The sequence below is a fragment of the Amblyomma mixtum genome, chromosome 2 (assembly GCF_055824585.1).
Source record: "Amblyomma mixtum isolate Tamu chromosome 2, ASM5582458v1, whole genome shotgun sequence".
NCBI lineage: Eukaryota > Metazoa > Arthropoda > Arachnida > Ixodida > Ixodidae > Amblyomma > Amblyomma mixtum.
The window spans coordinates 49,310,978-49,330,006 of NC_143013.1; the positions used below are offsets into that span (position 1 = coordinate 49,310,978).

A 19,029-nucleotide genomic window follows, 5' to 3' on the forward strand; every position below is an offset into this window, starting at 1 on the left:
CTTTCCGGTTCGCAAGGACTGTGTACGCTCGATTTGCTCTTAACGATCTGATTTAACATACTGATGACTCAGAATAGCACCGCGCCTTACTACGGTACTTGTGCCATGCTGGTGTCACTTGGTGCCCGAATTTTGGTGATGTCAACATGCGCGATGCGTGGCTGGGAATATTTCTAACCAAGCAAATAATGTCAAGAAGGCATTATGACTTTCCTCCCTGCGCAGACATGCTCTTCATGGAAACAAGTTTAATTGTAATATCGAGAAGGATATGACGTGCTGTCTGCCTCAGAATGTGCCCGTAAATTGAGCTGATGTACTAAGAGAACGTGTGGTGAAGTGCCGTAGAAGCTTGTCGACCTCCTATGTTGGACATTGCTAGTTTGACTCTCATGTCGCGCTCATGAGCCGCAATTCGTCTCAGGTTTTGTCACTCGTTTTCCTCCAACATATCCGCCCGAGTGGTGCACGGCGCTCAAGAATGCTAAAACCCCTTTGTAGCAAGCACTATCAGACACGCCATCTAGTCTGAGAAAATTACCAGCTGTAAATTAAATGCCTCATTTTTTCTTCGTGTACGCAACATTTCGCTCTAGCTGTGGTGATGATTAACGAACAGCAGTCCTGAATTTTTAATCGCATGCTGGTATTAGATGCGCTTTTGAGAAAAGGGCCTCAAGCTGATCACGTAGAGTCTCTGGACGGAAGTTCCTCTTCATATCCAACAAGCTGGTCTATCACGTGGCATGTCTTAACTTTTCCAGGACTGAGCAATTCCGTGATGGGTTTTCATTTTTGCTATACTGTAAACGATGGAGGCAAAGAAAAGAAAGGCAACTATGCCGAAAAAGCATTACTTGGTCATGATTTCACGGAACCTCAGCCTGGTACAAACCGCTGCTGCACGAAACTGTCAAAGAACGAGAATATCAAGATCCTCGCTAAAATCTGTTGTGTACATATCACCTTCTGGGGCACTGCTGGTGTTTTTCACACTGAGAGGCTGGAGTAGTAACCTGCTCTACTTCATTGTAATGCACAGCAACTAGTACGCGGTTTTCGATTGGTATGAGAGCCTTAAAATGCCTTTTAGCACTCCCATAGCGCGTCTTGCACCACTATAGCAGTTTTCCGGAGTGGAGCTATTTGAGAAATGAAATTTATCCTTGTCTGGAAAGAATTTTTCTATACCATAGAGATATCTATAAAAAGCCGATCCATTGGACAGAGCAATATTTTAGCATGCCACTACGTCACCTCTGATACATAATTCCATGAGTGAGTGATGAATGAGGGAGTGAGCGAGTGAGCGAGTGAGCGAGCGAGCGCGAGGGAGCCAGTAAGTGAGTAAGTAAGACATTGACTGAGGAGTAAGTTATTGTTGAATTTAAGCAACCTCCATTAATTGCTAATATTGTCGCCTCAATTGAGACAATGTGTGTTCTGGTTGACGCACTCATGCTATTAAGAACTCTAGATACAGTTGTCACATTGATAATCAAGACGGTTACTTCTACTGAAAAAGAAAGGCGTCTTCCATTGAGCGCGAAATACTACCACCCTGCAGCGCTTACAGTAACCTTGTCCAAACAAACTTACTGCTCTCATCTCCAAAACAGATCGTCGCCTGGCTTCCCTTCCTTTGCAATCTGGTCTCCTTTACGTGATGCCCCATTACCTGTTCTTCACTTTACATGTCCCCTAAAATTGCATTTTCTCCATCATTAGTCCCAGGATGTCGTAAATTTCGGACAGCTGTGTGATACTGGCCAAAATTTTAACCCAAAACGTTTTCATCACAAGAATTTTTGAGATCCTCTCTCTGATACTTCTCAAACCAAAGTATTCAAACCGTCATGTCATTCGAAAGAGATGAAACTGTTCAAGGCTGCAGAAGGGAAAGGCATTTTAAGCGGTTGGTGTTGAAGTCAATTTATGGGTAGCTTTACTTATCAGTAGCACATATTTAGAATGAAACTTTACTTTGTGCGCATGCGGTTTAGAAGGCTACCAATACCTCGATTCTGACACCAAGGGTGCAAATGTGTTCTTCACTGTCAGCGCGCCCGTTGGAGTGTCTATGCTGGAGGCCAGGTCCCCTACCTTCGAGAACATAAATTAATGAACTTCTATTCCTCTTTATCCATACAAATGCTCCCTTGAGCTCTCTCATCTTTTTTATACCCGTGTGAGGTGCTACGCTTGCGTGAGACACTTTGTGCGCAGACCCTCTGCGTACAGCTTAGGTGCACTGGCGTCTGCAAGGCTTCGTCATTCGGGTACTCAATCTTTATCACCAGATGAGCACGTGCGCAGTGAAACAGCGAGTTTGCATGAAAAGGCTTTCTCTGCAGTCGTAAATGTCTACAAGGCAGACATTTTAAGTTCTCACGTCATTTCGTATAAAAATTGGCCGAAGAGAAGACTCCTAAGAACAATGTGCGCATACAAGACTCAACTGTTGCTGTTTTCGAAGGAAGGGGATGGAAACATTGAATTAAACTTCAAATATTGATTGGTCTCAGCCCGTGAGCCCAATAGACTTAAGCACTGCTCGTCCCTTTTCCGCTAGTTTCATCTAGACGGCGGGGTCCTCGCTGCGCAGGGTGGCCTCCTAGCGATCTTATGTTGCGTGAAATGTTTCTTCCAAGTTGAAGTTTCTTGATCACAACCATGTGATATTAAAAATTGTGCCCGGTTCCCTACGTAAGGGGCAGGCCGGTTCTTAAATGTCGGGGCGCCACTTATTCAAAGTGACTGAATTGGGCAGGGTGTTAGTTTGTATAGTCCTAATTATCTGTTCTTCGTTCTTCTCCCTTATTGAGTTCTTGTTAGGTATAGTAAAAACTGTTCTGTTCACCCTATAGTATTCTGTGATGTCAGCGTGACTTAGTAGCTAGTTTAACGGGTTGTGAACAGAGTATGACGGCTCCATACTCAGGTCTTGGAAAAGCTTGGCTGGAGCCCCATAGTAAGCCATCTCGTTCCCGTGCGTGTTCGTGTGCCCAGGGGCCCAGATGAACAATACATTGTTCGGTTCTGCTTCGTTTAATATGTTCGAGCAGCCATCCCGTTCTCGCCCTCCGACGACATTTCGTAGTGCTGTTTGGGAGGATTAGTTAAAGCTAAGTGCCTGACGCATGGGCCTGGTATACAGCTCTTAAGCGGTCGCATGGGGCATAGAAAACGAAAACGGCTTTAAACTAAGTTCCGGTGCGAAACGCTTAAAACAGTTGCTTTTGCCATTTACCAGGAACTCTGTTAAATAAAGTCAGTGCAGAAGCGGAAAAAACTGAGATCAATCAGTATATTAAAGCATTTATAAGTTGATATTTACACGACCGCGAATATATCGAATCAATTCATCGCCGATGTGCTTTTGCAGGAATTTTTTTTTTGCACCTCAATCCCAGAAGCAATTAGAGAATAAGTTTTCTAGTTCTAAGGGTTTGCTTTCAAACTGAGTTTAGTTTCGGAGTGCTTGTTTGGTATAAAGCCCACTTTTAAGTTATAAATATGTCGGAGGCGTGTTAAATCCGCAAATAAAAGCTGTTTACCAACTTTATTTTTCGTCGATTCTGAAACAGCACAGCGGGGACAATCAGCGAAAACACACCTGCATGCGTTACGTTTTTGTCACAATGGTGTCGCCACAGGATTGACAGCTGTAAAATCGCGTAAACAATATCTAACAAATCTCTGTTTTTTTTTTATAGAAACTGAATCCTTATTTTCAAATTGCATTCAAGTGGTTTGGGATCGCTGCACCCGCCTCGCTGTAAGTGAAATAAGCAACGCATGTCTGCAAAGTGCCTTGGACACGTGGGCGGCGCTTAAAAACAATGAACCGCCTTTGAACTTTCAAATTGAATCAGGCTGCACGATAATAAGGGCAATTTTATCGGACGTACCTCTGAAGCCATTTAACTGATGTCATTAAAACATTGCAGCTGTACTGCACAGAGTACGATTTATTCGTCCCTTGACGGCAACGTCGCAAGGGCATTCCGGTCAAAAAAGAGAATATATAGCGTGTTCGGCAACAAGTTACCTACCTCTCCCGGCCACTGCAACTCGTCGAGTGAACCATGCAGCGCATTTACTTCGCTCTCATCTTTGGTGTCGCCATGCAGCTGTCGCTGGCGGCGGCTGATGAAGCCAGCGAGGTTCCAGACAGCATGGAGGTAATGTCCGGGGAAGGGAGGTGGGGGGGGGGGGGGTAGGGGGTAGGAATGTAGCATACCGTTACAATGCTTCGTCTTCTCTGTACGAAAGTACGGTCGCCTATTCATGCATGCGTCTCGTTTCTTACAAAATACATTGCCGATGTCCCAATATTTATGCTCCTTGAGTGCGTAATCCTAAGCTTTTTACGGCGCCCTACTCTTCGCTGCTAGCTGTATTCGCTGTCAAAAATTACAACATTAATGCCGCCATGTAGAACTGTTCTCCTGGACATGAAAGCAACGTAATTCCTAAAACAAGAAAAAAGAAATAGAAAAACACGCCCTAGCACTGTCAGCTAGTAGAGTATTGACATCAGCCCCTAGGGCAAGTTCTACGCTCCTCTGGGGATTTAAGTCGTCACGAATGAAGTTGAAAGCTAACTTTTCTGTTCTTACAGCGCGCCGTTGTTCCTTCCTTCACAAACCAGCTTTAATAGTTTGCTAACGCAGACACCTTTGCTGCCGCTGACGGCACTGGGTTAAAGGGATTGCTATTCGCAACGGCGTAAGAGAGCGTCACGAAGCCGCTTTGACTAGAGAACTCGCGAAAGCGGGCTCGTCGGGTTTATGAAACCGGTGAGGAACGGCAGACACGTCTGGAGCAGCAGATTCACAGTATCTCAAGCGGAAAAGGGCAGCGGATGCTGCCAACGTCTCCGCGTTGACATCGGCCACTGGTTCGGTTGACTTTCGCTCCGTATAAACTGGCTCAGCCGAGTGGAGCTACAGGCCTTTTTTACGGTTCCTTCACACATTAGCTGCGCGTTGTGATGGGCTGGAGATAAACAGCAATTAATACTGAAACCGCAGCACAACTTACAACGTATGGAGGGGCTTCGAAAGCTTAAACTTTCGTCCGAGTTGGCGTTCACCAAAAATAATTCTACACCATCGGCCTCAGCTGCGCTCGGAAAAAATGCTAGCGGGAAGGTGCCCGGTTTGCCTTTTGACGCATTAGAGCACTCGGAAACCTCAGCGCCTGCGAACCTAACGTGTTGTATACGGAATGCGGCGTCACTACACGACCACATTGAACTATATTGATATGAGATGGCGCTCTTTTTAGAGTGCTCGTACTGACTGCGTGAGAGCAAATGTAATTTAAGGTACCACACTCAAATAAAGGGGCAAAACTGTCACATAAAAACCGTATTCTTTGAAACGTATTCTACATAAGAAAAAACACGCCTGTTAGGCCACACTAAAAAAAGGTGGATAGACTATGCCGCCAATGGTAGCCTAACGTGGCTGCACACATAGGTTCAAAGGGAACGGTACGCGCTGCACCGGCAGTAAATAAGCGGGTGACACTAGGGAGTGTAGTGTAGCGATTGTAGGATGGGACACCAAGTTTGCGGTCAAGCTCTGAGAAACGTTATTGCACGCCAAACGTAGCAGAGTTTTTGCCCGGCCCTCCTAGATTTCTTCCGCAACAGATATGACCCGGTCAAAGTGCCCGAAGTAATTTGTTGCAAATACATCTTGGAAGAAACTTTTTCAATCCATGAGATGGTCCTTCGAATTTCGAAGTGGGATTAGTCGCGTATTAGGCTTTAGGCTCCGTACTTACAAGATCCCAGTAAAGACACCAAATTCAGCACGTCACATCCCTAATAGGATTATAATAACGTTTTTTTTTTAGGTGAGACAAAATATTTAAAGTAGAACACCATCTCCTCGCATCATTGTTGTCCCCTATAAAGCCATCGCCCCGCCCAACATCAACATGGCAAAGTACAAAGCCTATACTTGCGTTCCTCGCGATTATAAGTCGCTGGAAATAATTCGAAGCCTAGATAAAATTATTTCAACGTACGCAAACTGACGATACGATAGCCTCAGTAAGAATCTCTGAAGGCAGCATGCAAGTTTTATTAGTGTCTCAGCGTAGGTTAGTGTCGGTGCATTTGCTGTGGAGCATTTTCGACCGGACTTGGAAGAAGTAGCTCTGCAGTCAGGAATTAAGGTTCGGTTTAATATATCTTAACCGCCCTAAGTAGTTGATGTTTAGAGGTCTTGAGGAACTCCAGCACGAACGAGACAGTAGCAATAAGCCCTCATGAACTTTAGGCAACTTGCCAAATTTCCGTCTCGATTATGTAATAAAAGCCTGCACTCTTCAGTGACTGCTCTACAGGACGCATTCGGTGTGCCCGCGCGGTCGATCACAACTTCTTATAGTATACTGTTAACGGAATGCGGCCATTTTTGGGTAATACAGAGAAAAAAAACGTGCACGCGTTCGATACCGAAAACTGAACAATCCTTCCTTTCCTCTTCTTCACATGCAGGCTATATACAATCAGACATTGCTTGGTTAACCTCCCTGCGTGTGCTTCTTGGTGTTTATCTCATAGACTTCGTTTATTATTAAGGCAAAAAGAGAAGCCAACACACACACACACACACACACACACACACACACACACACACACACACACACACACACACACACACACACACACACAAACACAAACACGCACGCACGCACGCACACAAACACACACGCACGCACGCACGCACACAAACACAAACACACACGCACACGCACACACACGCACACGCACGCACGCACGCACGCACACAAACACAAATACAAACACGCACGCACGCACTACAAACACAAACACGCACGCACGCACACACACAAACACAAACACACACACAAACACACACACACACACGCACGCACGCACACACACACACACACACATATATATATATATATATATATATATATATATATATATATACATATATATATATATATATATATATATATGTGTGTGTGTGTGTGTAGAGAGAGAGAGCTTATCAATCCGTGCTTCAATTCAGAGGATTACCAAGCAGATGATCTCGGTAAAGCTTCAACACCAGTGGTCGCTTTGTGAACACATGGCGATGCTTATCATTAAAGTTGCTGAAAGTGTTAATAAATTATGAATAATTTTCAAAGCATTACTTTGCTCTAGAACTGCCGATACTGTTCAGAATTGGTTCTGTGCTAGATGCTTTTTAATTATCAATCGCTCTAACAATAATGCTTTAATCTAAGTTTTAATATTTTCTTACATTGCTTTACACATATACCTCTCCCTCACGCAGATATTCGACAAATTTCCGTTCGCCGTTGCCATTTCTGACAGTAATAACGACACCATATACGAATGCCTGACGGCTAAGAGAGCATGGTTTGACAAGGATGCCAAGAAAGGGGAATATATCTGGCTTCTGAAGGGTCATCATCAGAATCCCAAGTAAGTTCCTGCTTTGCAACCACAAGACGTCATCGACAACAATGCATTCACCAGTCTGCTTAGGAATTCTCCGTGACTGCTACGTGATTGTGTTAGCTTTTGCGGCACACAAGAAATTAAAGCTTTAATGCGCCTAACACCATCTCGAAAATGTAGCTTTCGTTTTGAGCGGTCAGCGCGAACCAAAGCACCCTCAAAAGAAGGAAGTCGATGTTACAAGAGCTTGCTCGTCGTCTTCCTCCTTTCGGTGGTCATCAATACTTCAAGATTCCTTTTCATGATGAATACTTAAAAATTCGCCCTACTCGCCGCCTTGTTCAGTGAAAATACCTCTTTGTTGCGATAAACAATCTCAACGCATTAAAGCTATATTTCTTTATAAAATTCTTTCTTCTGGAATCCAAAGGCACCGGACGAGTCACTTTTGCATTTCCTGCTAAAATTGAGCTGGGTTGGAAGGCCGAGTAATCATTGTTAAATGCAGTAAAATGGGTTATTCGAAGTTCCTGAGTTTTAGTTTTTACTTTGTCTTGGCCTGCAATGTGTTAGTAAACACATCTAATAACAACAAGCTGCGAGGTTTACCGTCCAAAACGGACATACAGGATACGACGGACGCTGTAGTGGAGGACGTCGGGCTAACTTAGATTACCTAGGATTCCTTAACGGTGGCTGACATTGCACAAAACTAATGTGTTTTTTTTTTGCCTGCACCGAAATGTGGCCTCCGCAGCCTGGGTTTGATCCCGTGAACATGAAGTCAGCAGCCGAACGCCAAAGCCGCAAAGCCACCGTGGCATGTTAAATGATGAAAATATCCTGCGTCCCTTTTTGATTTCACCCAGAAATTGTCAGTAAAATAATGTGCAGTGTTTTATTCTTAGAAACCAGATGATACGATAAACCTAGTCTTTCTCTTCCATTGCTGTCACTTCGTTGAAAAGTGTCTCGCATCGCATTATTTCACAAGTTGCACCATCATTCTGAACTCCGCGATCGCCTTATCCCACAGCCATTTCATGTATATCATCGTGCTGAGCATCATCATAAAGTTGGTTACGATTCCTGCGCCACCAAATATTCTTCTCAGTCATTCTTGCCGCGTACCTCGTGTGACTGGAACCACCTTACCGCCGTTATTGGCAACATCAATAATTACGCGATGTTCCGTGAAGCTATAGCTAGCATTGTATACTCGGTGTTTTTAAGTTTGTCTCTGTAATGTCTCTTGCCCTGAGAGGTACGATAACTAACTAACTAACTAACTAACTAACTAACTAACTAACTAACTAACTAACTAACTAACTAACTAACTAACTAACTAACTAACTAACTAACTAACTAACTAACTAACTAACTAACTAACTAACTAACTAACTAACTAACTAACTAACTAACTAACTAAGTAACTAACTAACTAACTAACTAACTAACTAACTAACTACCCCTGTCAAGCGCGCAAAATAAAGTGCACTTACGAAGAGTGTCACTTGCTGAAAGTGCACTCTAGCACAGCTAAACGGCGTAACATAAGTGCACTTGCCAAAGTGCGCACTCAAGTCGGAGTGCGTTCACAGAACGCACTTTGAGAGCTGAGTGCTTAGCCTCGCCAGCAGCGACTTCAAAGACACAATACGTATAGTGCATAAAAAGTACTTACAACTTCATTTTACATGCTATAGTACTGTTTTTAGAAAAAATTCGTTCGTTGTAGCTACAGGCGAAGCAGCAAAACAAAGGTACGAGATCCGATGCAACAACGCTGCCCGCCGCCATCTTGTTTGTTGCCGCAATTCTGGATAGTCTTGGCTTTTCTTATATTTCTATTTTTTTCCTTCGTTAAAAAATGTGGAACCTTGTTTTATTTGTGCTATCACGTTAAGCAATCAATTATTATGACTCCTTTTTTTCTTTTCCATCGACCTCTTCACAAATTTAGCTCATTTTCTGACGGCATTTTTTTTTTACTACGAGTGCACTTTGCTTTCCCGTTTAGCACCGCGTAGCCCAAAGTGTCACTCGGGATGCCGAAGCGCACTCCTCGTAAGTGCACTTAACTTGCGCGCTTGACAGGTCGTTAACTAACTAACTAACTAACTAACTAACTAACTAACTAACTAACTAACTAACTAACTAACTAACTAACTAACTAACTAACTAACTAACTAACTAACTAACTAACTAACTAACTAACTAACTAACTAACTAACTAACTAACTAACTAACTAACTAACTAACTAACTAACCAACCAACTAACTAACTAACTAATTAACCAAGCAACTAACTAACTAACCAACTAACTAACTAAATAAATAAATAAACACGTACTGAGAAATTCTCCATTATAATATATTAGTTCGATAGGAAGATTCAAGATCGAAGTTGATAGAGCAGGCATGGATTATTGCAGAAAGCAGCCAAGAAGCCAGTTTTGAAATAAATAAAAGATATGGCAGTAAAAAAAACGTTTATTATGTCAGTGTTGTATATGTATACACCGGGTCATTTTTCAGTACAAAAAAAAATTGCTTGAAGAAGCGAGAGAGATACGTAGGTGCTACCGGCGCATGTGCATCTTACAGAAAGGCGGAAAGTATGGGAGTCATAGATTGCTATTACAAGGTGATTGGTTAATTGGATTGATATAATCAACAGAATAATTTCTTGCTTTATAGCGCAAAGTATTGCTGCTAACATTAGTGCTGTTAACATCGAATGCGAGCCCAGCTTAAAATAATCACAATAGATATTGAGCAGACAAGGAAAAAGAAATGAAGGGCTCGTTAAGACACATGTAGTGATTGCTGCTTTCGTGGAATCGATATTGTGGTTATAAATATAGAGTGTAAAAAAGAGCTTTTATAAGGGCGTCGAGGTGGCTTTCCCAAGTCGCCAATTTATAAAATGGTACCGATGCTCGTGGTATCGCTGTCGAAATCACATTCACTTTCACATCTTAAGACATGGAAACTCTATCTCTATTTGGTGGGCTAAAAATTCGAAATACCGCATTTTCTAACTGTGATAGGCGAAAAAACTAAGCAAGCTTTGAGAGGCGCTGTTTTCACCTTCTTTATTTCAAATCACGATGCCGATTAGGAAAATGCGAAAACTTGGTTCGCCTTCGCAGTTTACGACCTTCATTTTTAACGCACATTCTTCCCCTTAAAACGGAATAAGAATAGATGAGGTAATTTCATAAATTTATATTCTTTCAGTGGATCTTTCGCATACGTCATTCTGGCCTAACAGTACAGTGCACTTGCACAGACGGCAGTAGCCAATCTCTCACGGTTGCTAAGGAAGAATCTGCATAGATAATAAAAATCATCACGTATAAGGGCCACAGCAAGCAGAAAGCATTGAATTAAATAAAATTAAAAATTCAGGGACTTGAAGTATTACGGAGATTGACATGGCTCTGCTATTTGGAAAGTGGTGGACGCCTGCGACAGAGAGTTCCCACAACAATGAATGAACATCTGCCTATTTGCCATGCAAGTGATCGAAAACTCTTGCGAATTCTGGTTGTGTAGATGTTTCGTTAATCATCTGAGAATACTGCGGAGGCATTCACAGAGGCAGTTTAAAACGACAGGAGCCTGATCGCAGAAATGGCAGGATATATATGATGCGCAATGTATACAAGAGTTGGTTATCTTGTCAGGTTCAAACAAGTTAGGTTATTCGAATGTCCCGCAGCCACTCGAAAACAGCAGGGCAACGGTGGAATTTAATACACAGCTTCCAGTGACACGTCCGGTGGGTGCCATGCGCCAGGGCTTTTCTTCATGGCACACGAAGCCTTCCCGACTGTTGGCCTCCAGATCTGGATTACAAATATACAGAGTGTCTGAAATTCCTGGCTGGTTCTAGTTTGAAAGGAAGTTTTTTCCCGTTACTCAAATTTAACAAATAGTGATGACTATAGATGGTAAGAAGTAAAAAGGGCTGGCGCTTTAACATTTTTTTTACCTCTCGCAGGAAGACCGTTGCTTTCTATGTCGCGGATGGAAGTAGCCCCGACACTTTCCTGTACATGGAAGGATCAGGTAACAACTTTCAAATATGTCTTCGTTCTTTGTGGAGATGCAGGTGTCGCAATGTCACGCACAAATCTGATCTGTAGCAGCCAAGCATAACATGCGAAGGCTAAATGAGGAAAGCATGATAAAGAAAATGCTAATCTGGGTAGCATATGCTAGCTAACCTGAAGAAAAAGTAGTGGTTTTGAGCACTTCTACGGTCATCAGACGAGAATGATTTCCAAAATATCTCAGAATTATTACTGCGATATGGGGGGTATCAGATAGTATTGACCCCAAACGCCAGACGAAAAGTTTGGGTATATTCGTTAATACTCGACTAATAAGGGTGGTGCCACAATTAATGGTAATAATGATGCTGGTGCCTGACAGCGCCGTTTCCCAGCAGGGATTGTGGCCGAGGAGCTTCAGTTCTTGCTTCTGATTAATTTCGACCATGTTTTGGATAAACTACTGAAAACTTGGGTGCCTGATTTTGCGGCATGCGCTTTCCCTGAATTCAAAATAGTTTCGATGCTCTGCTGCACTCAGTAGGGAACAGTCTGCAAGTACGTATATAATCGCTCAGAATAGAACTATGCTTTCCCTGCTGCGGCACCACAAGGACAAGGACATGTAGACGGAGTAACCACAACACAAGTGCTCACTAAAAACTGACAAAATTTATTAAAAGTACAAAATATATAGAAAAAACCAACGGTTACAAGCGCAGTCCAGAACAAGGTTACAAAAGCGCCAGGCAATAACACATGTTACGGCACCATGAATCTAGCTGTTATCATAGTCTAATGCTCTTTCAAGATAATCAACCTGAGCTTCAAGTAGCAGCAATGATGGAAAACTCACACATTCATCAACCGACTTCCTTATACGGAAGGCCTCCATAATCTCCCGGGAAGTCTTATCTATATGTTTTCGGAGAACGCGTGTTTCTTTGAACAATGGGACACACTTGCGGCTTTTGACATGCTTTGTCGTGAGTTCGCCATCATTGCTGCTACTAGACGCTGAGTTTGATTATGTAGAAAGAGCATTACGCTATGATAACAGGTAGATTCGTGGTTCTGTAACACGAGTTATTGCCTGGCGCTTTTGTAACCTTGTTCTGGACTGCGCATGTAACCATTGGTGTTTTCTATATATTTTGTTCTTTTAAAAAAATTTTTCAGTTGTTAGTGAGCACTTGTGTGGTCGTTACTCCGTCTAAGTCCTTGTCCTTGTGATGCCACAGCAGAGAAAGTATGAATTCTTACCTACTCACCTAATTCTCAACCCTTTAGAATTATACTATAGACGGTGTAGTATAGCTCAAGTTCTAGGCTGAGTTTTGAATTGGCAGCGGATGCGTGCAAATATGATTGCGAGTTTTTATGGACCTAAGATGAGTGCTCCGTGTATTCTCATCGCTGCTTTTTACAATAGCGAAGAGAAACGTGGGGATTACCACAAAGCAGTGAAATCAAAATTTCGCTCTGTGTGAGACCTCTCTGCTGCATTCACAATTTGAATATAGTAGTAAAAGTTGCAAACAATCATTACACGTTTTTCTTCGCGGTGTTTGCAAACGTTCGCAACATGGCATTATCCTTCTACTCACCAATCTTCAAAAATTGGAACACTTGAAAGCCAGTTTTCTGTTTCCTTGCGAAACGCATTCTTCTTATTAGCTTTCGTTTCCGCATACTGATTGATAATTGTTGAAAACTTCCAAACTACATTATTTATTACTGCTTAGTTGAGACCTAGAATGATTGCAGGTACACGAACATATTTTGGGCCTTGTCAGAGCCTAGTGACTGTGGAGCCTTTTCGCATAGCAAAAATATTAAAAGAAACAAAAACGAAAAAAGTAGTGAAAAATAGCTAGTGATTCCTTGAAATAAAAATAAAATGCTAAGCCTCAGCGTATTTCAGGTTCCGATGGAGATGGCGCAGCTAGCAACATTTTTTACCTTCCATTTTTATTTTCATTAATAATAGGTAGCCACTAACAACAACACTTATTTGCGGTGGAAAACCTCCCTCTCTTTTGAGAAAAGCAAAGGCACATAGCAAGTCCATTTTCTGGTTGACGCTTGAAGCGCGCCACGCACGCCGACTAGAACACTATTACCAAGCTCTTAGTTGGGGTTCGTAGGGGTACACCGACAAGGTGAACTAGATATGCGCTTTTCCTTTCCTCAAAACCCAGTCTAATCTTATTCGCGGTGTAAAGCCTCTCTCGGTTTTGAGAAAAGGAAAGGCGCATAGATAGTTCACTTGGTTGGACGCCTTAAGCGCGCCATTAAAGTAGTTACCACCTAGCTGAAGCTTGAGTTTAAACGAGGGTTCGTGCGTCTACTTGCACCGACTGCAACATAGCAGCTCATAATGCAATTCACAAGGTTAAGATGCTACAGATTGAGTAGAACGCCGCAGCTGGGATCAAACCCGCGTCTTCCGGGTCAATGGCTGTGGCGCTCAGCTGCTGATCTGGAATACGGGGGTTTGATCCCGGCCGCGGCGGTCGATTATGAATGGAGGCGAAATTCTAGAGGCCCGTGTACTGGGCGATGTCAGTGCACGTTAAAGAACCCCAGGTGGTCTAAATTATCCGAAGCCCTTCACTACACCTGCTCTCACGTTTTGGGACGTTAAAACTCCATAAACCGAACCAAACCGAGTAGTTTCAAACCGTTAATTCTGCATAAGAATGTGCATCATTCCTTAAGCATAGGTTCTATACACTAAGATGCGCAAGAGATAGCCTATATAAAGCTATTTTAATTTTATATTTGCATTTAAACCTCCATGTGTGCCCGACTATTCAAACTAGATTTCACAATATACAATTTCCGTGGCGCATTAACAACCATCTCTTCTGTGTGCTTACAGAGGACGCAAAACCCGAGGTTGGAACTTTCTACTACACGGACTATGAGACTTGCGCAGTCCTCGGGATGCCTTACGATGGAAAGCGTGAGTACACTGTACATTCAGAGCTTTCAAAGTAATGGCGTACTCTTCGCATCCGCTGCAAATAAAATGATTTATAAAAAGTTGCTCAACTCTTTTAGACTAGTGCTGACTGCTGTACAACGTAAGTGGTGTGTAATAAACAAAGAAAATAGCCAGGAGCGATTTTGGGCTGATTAGTGACAGCTGCGTTAAGTTAGCAGGTATTTCTCCGTTTTCTGGGCTAGTCAGTGTTCTTTCTGAAATTCCCACTTTCACATAAATGTATTTGTGGTAAGTAGCACTCGTAGCAACATTTTGACAAGTTTGCCACTGGGTAAATAATTTATCACATGCCTTTGTTGATGCGCGTGAATGCCGCATAGCCCCCCCCAAAAGCGAACGTTCAGTAGACTATCGGCACCGATCTGTGCCTTCATAAAGCCCTGGATTGATCTCAACGGGACACTGAGCAAATACTGCAGTTCGCTTGTATCTATATATTACCGCTTCCTAACTATAAAAACCTTAATCTCACTGCAAACCGAGTGTTGACCAGATAGGGAGGTGAAAAAATTAAGTTCATATGCTAGAATCATCGCCTGATTTCTCATATAATCTGCGGTGCGCCGATAGTATTTGCTGCCGCTCTCGGATTATAGGTATTCTACCCCGCCAATCAGAAACCGATGATTACGGAGCACATATTTGTTGGACAGAACAAAGCTCCTGATGTAACGTGCCACAGTCAGCCACTTTTTCTTTGCATCATCAGATAGTTTCTTTTCTGATACCCGTCGGTTTCTTCGAGATGCGATTTTAAAGAACCCAAAGAAAATATTGCATAGATAAGCTTGCTGTAATAAAAGACACGAAATTTTAGCATCTAATGGAATTTTAAAGGAATAAAACATGCACAAATATAATGCGAGTATTCCCGGTGCAGGTCATTTTTACATGTGAACTGCGTTGACACCCAGGTCAATTTTCTCACACACCGTAGAAGCTGGGCTCCTCTCCCGGGGAGTTTTAAACGAGGGTGACGAATTATTTTTTAGGTTTTAAAGTAGTGTTCGCAGTTTCCCCTCAGTCAATGAAATTTTGTCTCGGAATAAAAATAAATACAGCCACAAAGAGGCACTGAGTCAACTTTTACTAAAAAGAAGCTGCATGAAGTTGTCGACAGCGCCTGTTTAAGGCTATCGCACCTTGTGTGCCTATTCTTGTAACTGAACCTCACTGAACCAATTATTAAGGCGAAAGCCTTTAATGCCTCATACTGTCGTTACCAGACGCGACAGCAGCCGTGTCGACAGACGCGTCGGTAGGAATGTCGACAGACGCGTCGGCAGATTTGTCCGCCTTTCGGCGTCACTGCTTAAAAAGAAACTGCGCCGAGGGTGGGAATCGAACCAGGGCCTTCGGCATTTGAAGAGGAGACGCTACCAATCCGCCACGAAGGCTCAAGGTTCCAGCATGAATAAAGGCGCATCTAGTGAATGCATAGGTTTCATAAATAAAACAAAAGGAATAAAGTCAGCAAAAGAAAAAGAAAAAGAGAAATAAGAAAATAAGCAAAAATAAAAAGAAAATAAGATATGAAAATAAAAACTATAAAAACAAGAAAAGGAGCAAAAATAAAATGAAAAATAAAAAAGTAAATGAAAACAAACAGTGCGCCAGGAGACGCTTTCGCCTTGCAACACTTTAGGGAGCCAAAGTGCCCCCTGAATTTTTCTCATTTGTTCTCGGTGTGACGCTCTCGTATACGTTTCATGATTATTCGTCAAAAAAGAAATGACATGTTGTCAGTTCTGAAAAGTGGCTAGAGCCATAGCTACAAAAAGGCAATCGTTTTTTAGCCACAATTTTCTCTGCAAATTGCGATGAAAGCACATCTTCGCCTGGGTGATATGTACGCATCCGCAAGTGTTAAAGGGTACTTTTTTTTCCTTTGCCCCTCAGAATGCATCCTCTGGGCCTCCGAAGCAAGGAAAGATTCGCTGCCCCCGAAGTGCCTGGAGGAGTTCTCCAAGCATTGCGGTGTCGGAGCTCCGCTCTACAGCAAGGACATCTGTAAGGGAGAAGAAACTGCCCACTGGTGATGTACGTGTTTTTCGCATACAGTGTCGAACATTATTACTGCCCTAAATTCACATCGCTTTATCGGTATCGCTAGAATAGGGGAGTTTGAGCCAGCGAAAATTCAGCCGCTAATAGAGCACACGACTCAGGAAAAATCTGAAGCAAAATCACCGTAGCGCCCCTATAAAACAGTGCTTACCCCATTAAATATTTAGAATAGCATCTTCATGCATATCCATTTTGGTATCTTTTAAAAAAACGCTTACTTTCCAAAAGGCAATTTTATTCTAAAGAAACTACGTGGGTGACGACATGTCTGCCCTTTTGCAAGTGTTTACCGCTTCGTAGAGCAGTACGTTGGGCCAGTTGGTGTAGCGACATATTTTTTAAAAAAGTTTGCAACTGTGCGCTTCCCAACAGGCGCAGTTACATATTCGTGTGCTATCCGTTCTCGTGTTTAAACACTAGGTCACTAAGATAAGTTATCACATTGGTGGAATACGTTTTCAATTGAGGGTTCATTTTGGCTGTGCCAGTACTGAACGGCGTTTTTGTCTGATGTGCTTTCAGGCACGGTCAAGAAGCACCCGGCCCACTGATGTAACAACAGAATGCCAATTACAGTGGTGCCTGTTATTCTTTTCCTGGAACGAAGATCTTCTTCTCGAAAAATAAAGAACACACTAAAGCATTGAATAAAGCTTTTCTGCTTCTTTTTTCTACTTGCTCGTGTACTGTGCGATGTCAGTGCACGTTAAAGAACCCCAGGTGGTCGAAATTTCCGGAGCCCTTCACTACGGCGTCACTCATAGCCTGAGTCGCTTCGGGACGTTAAAACTTATAAACCAAACCAAACCATCTTTTTTTTACTTGATAAGTTCTTTGGAGCTTATAGCTCCCATTCAAGAGTTCTCTCTGCTCTTGAAAACGCATGATCCGGTCCTCGATGCTGATGTAAACCAGAAAGAAGATTGAGTCAAAGGTTCCAGTTGTCCGAAAGGAGGGGGGGAGGGGTATTTTTTATAAAGCCTTTATAACATATGTCCGAAAGGGGAGCCGGTCGTACCAACCGGAGCAGAGGGGGGCACACTTCTATTCTTCTTTCTTTTTCTTGCCAATTATAACATCTACATTCGAATGAGAAATATTGCGAACAGTCCAAAAGACCTTTTTCGCGACGTGTATAGTGTATATTGTTAGAAACGCTTTTACTTTTCGTATCCCGAAGTAAGGTCCATACCGCGTTCAGGAGATTACGTAAAAATGCGCTGGTGAAGAAGAGTGCGTGTGCTTCACCGTGTGCTTTCCATGTTCAGGAAGAATATGCTGACGCACTTTGGAGATTGTGTTCAGGAAAGTAATACTGGTGGGAAGCTTCCTGGTTCGCCGTTTGACGCATTAGAGCACTCGGCAACCTCCGCGCCTCCGCACACAACGACATAAACTACATTTGGAGAGTGGTATCAGATGGCGCTCTTTTTAGAGTGCTCGTAGTGACGGCGCCAGAGCGCACATAATTTTGGATACCACACTCAATTAAAAACAAGGGGCAAAACCAGCACCATCAAAATCGTCTTCGCTACCGCACTCTAATACATGCGAAAAGATACGCCTGTTACGCCACACCAAAAAAAAGGGGGATAGGCTATTCCGCCAATGGTATCTTTACGCGGCTGCACATACAGGTCGCGAAGGTAGCCGTACACGTTGCTGCTGCAGAAGAGAAGCAGACGGCACTGGGGCGTGCAGTGTAGCGATAGTAGAATTGGGGGCCCAAGTTCACGGTCAAGCTCTGAGATGACTCATTCCATGCCAAACTTAGCAGAGTTTTCGCCCGGCCCTGCTCGATTTCTTCCTCCAAATATAGGACCCTGTCGAAGAGTGCAAAGTAATTTCTTGGAAGTACATCTTGGAAAAAACGTTTTCAATCCACGTGACGGCACTTCGAATTTAAAAGTGGGATTAGCCGTGTATTTAACTTTAAGCCTCATACTACAAGAGCCCAGTAAAAATACGAAATTCGGCTCGCCACATCGATAACAGGACTGTAATAACGTTGTGTCTTTTTATTTGAGACAAAATTTTCAAAGCTCAACGCCATCAGCTCCGGTCATTGTTACACCCTATAAAGCCATCGCCCTGCCCGATATCATGGCGGCAAAGTACAAAATCTGCACTTGCGTTCCTCGTGATTGTAAGTCGCTGGAAAGAATTCGTAACCCTGATAAAATTACTTTCAGCGCATGCAAACCGACGACGCGATAACCTCAGGAACAATCAGTGAAGACATCATGCAAGTTTTTCTATTGTCTGGGTGTAACTTCAGCTCTGTGTATTTGCCGAGGTGAATTCACGATCGGACATGGTGGAAGTGACTGTGCCGTCAGGAATTACTTAGCGCTCTACATACTTCAGTTTTAGAGGTCGTGACTAATTACAGCGCCAATGAGATAGTAGAAATAAGATCGCCGTTAACTTTA

The 19,029-nt window shown here is 43.0% G+C and overlaps 1 protein-coding gene across 1 annotated transcript; it reads left to right on the forward strand.

Annotated features, from left to right (window-relative positions):
* The first annotated feature begins 4,067 nt into the window (after positions 1–4,067).
* On the forward strand, positions 4,068–17,249 carry LOC149359279 (uncharacterized). The gene is made up of 6 exons (XM_089569003.1): positions 4,068–4,184; positions 7,332–7,483; positions 11,469–11,536; positions 14,405–14,488; positions 16,430–16,570; positions 17,120–17,249. The coding sequence occupies exons 1-5, from the start codon at positions 4,089–4,091 to the stop codon at positions 16,567–16,569; spliced, it is 540 nt and encodes a 179-aa protein (XP_089425129.1). The 5' UTR covers positions 4,068–4,088; the 3' UTR covers position 16,570; positions 17,120–17,249.
* Positions 17,250–19,029: the final 1,780 nt, after the last annotated feature.

Coding starts and splice junctions, on each gene's coding strand:
- LOC149359279 (XM_089569003.1), top strand. CDS start 4,089: ATGCAGCGCATTTACTTCGCTCTCATCTTTGGTGTCGCCATGCAGCTG. Junction 11,537..14,404: donor CCTGTACATGGAAGGATCAG/GTAACAACTTTC, acceptor GTGTGCTTACAG/AGGACGCAAAACCCGAGGTT. Junction 14,489..16,429: donor GATGCCTTACGATGGAAAGC/GTGAGTACACTG, acceptor TTTGCCCCTCAG/AATGCATCCTCTGGGCCTCC.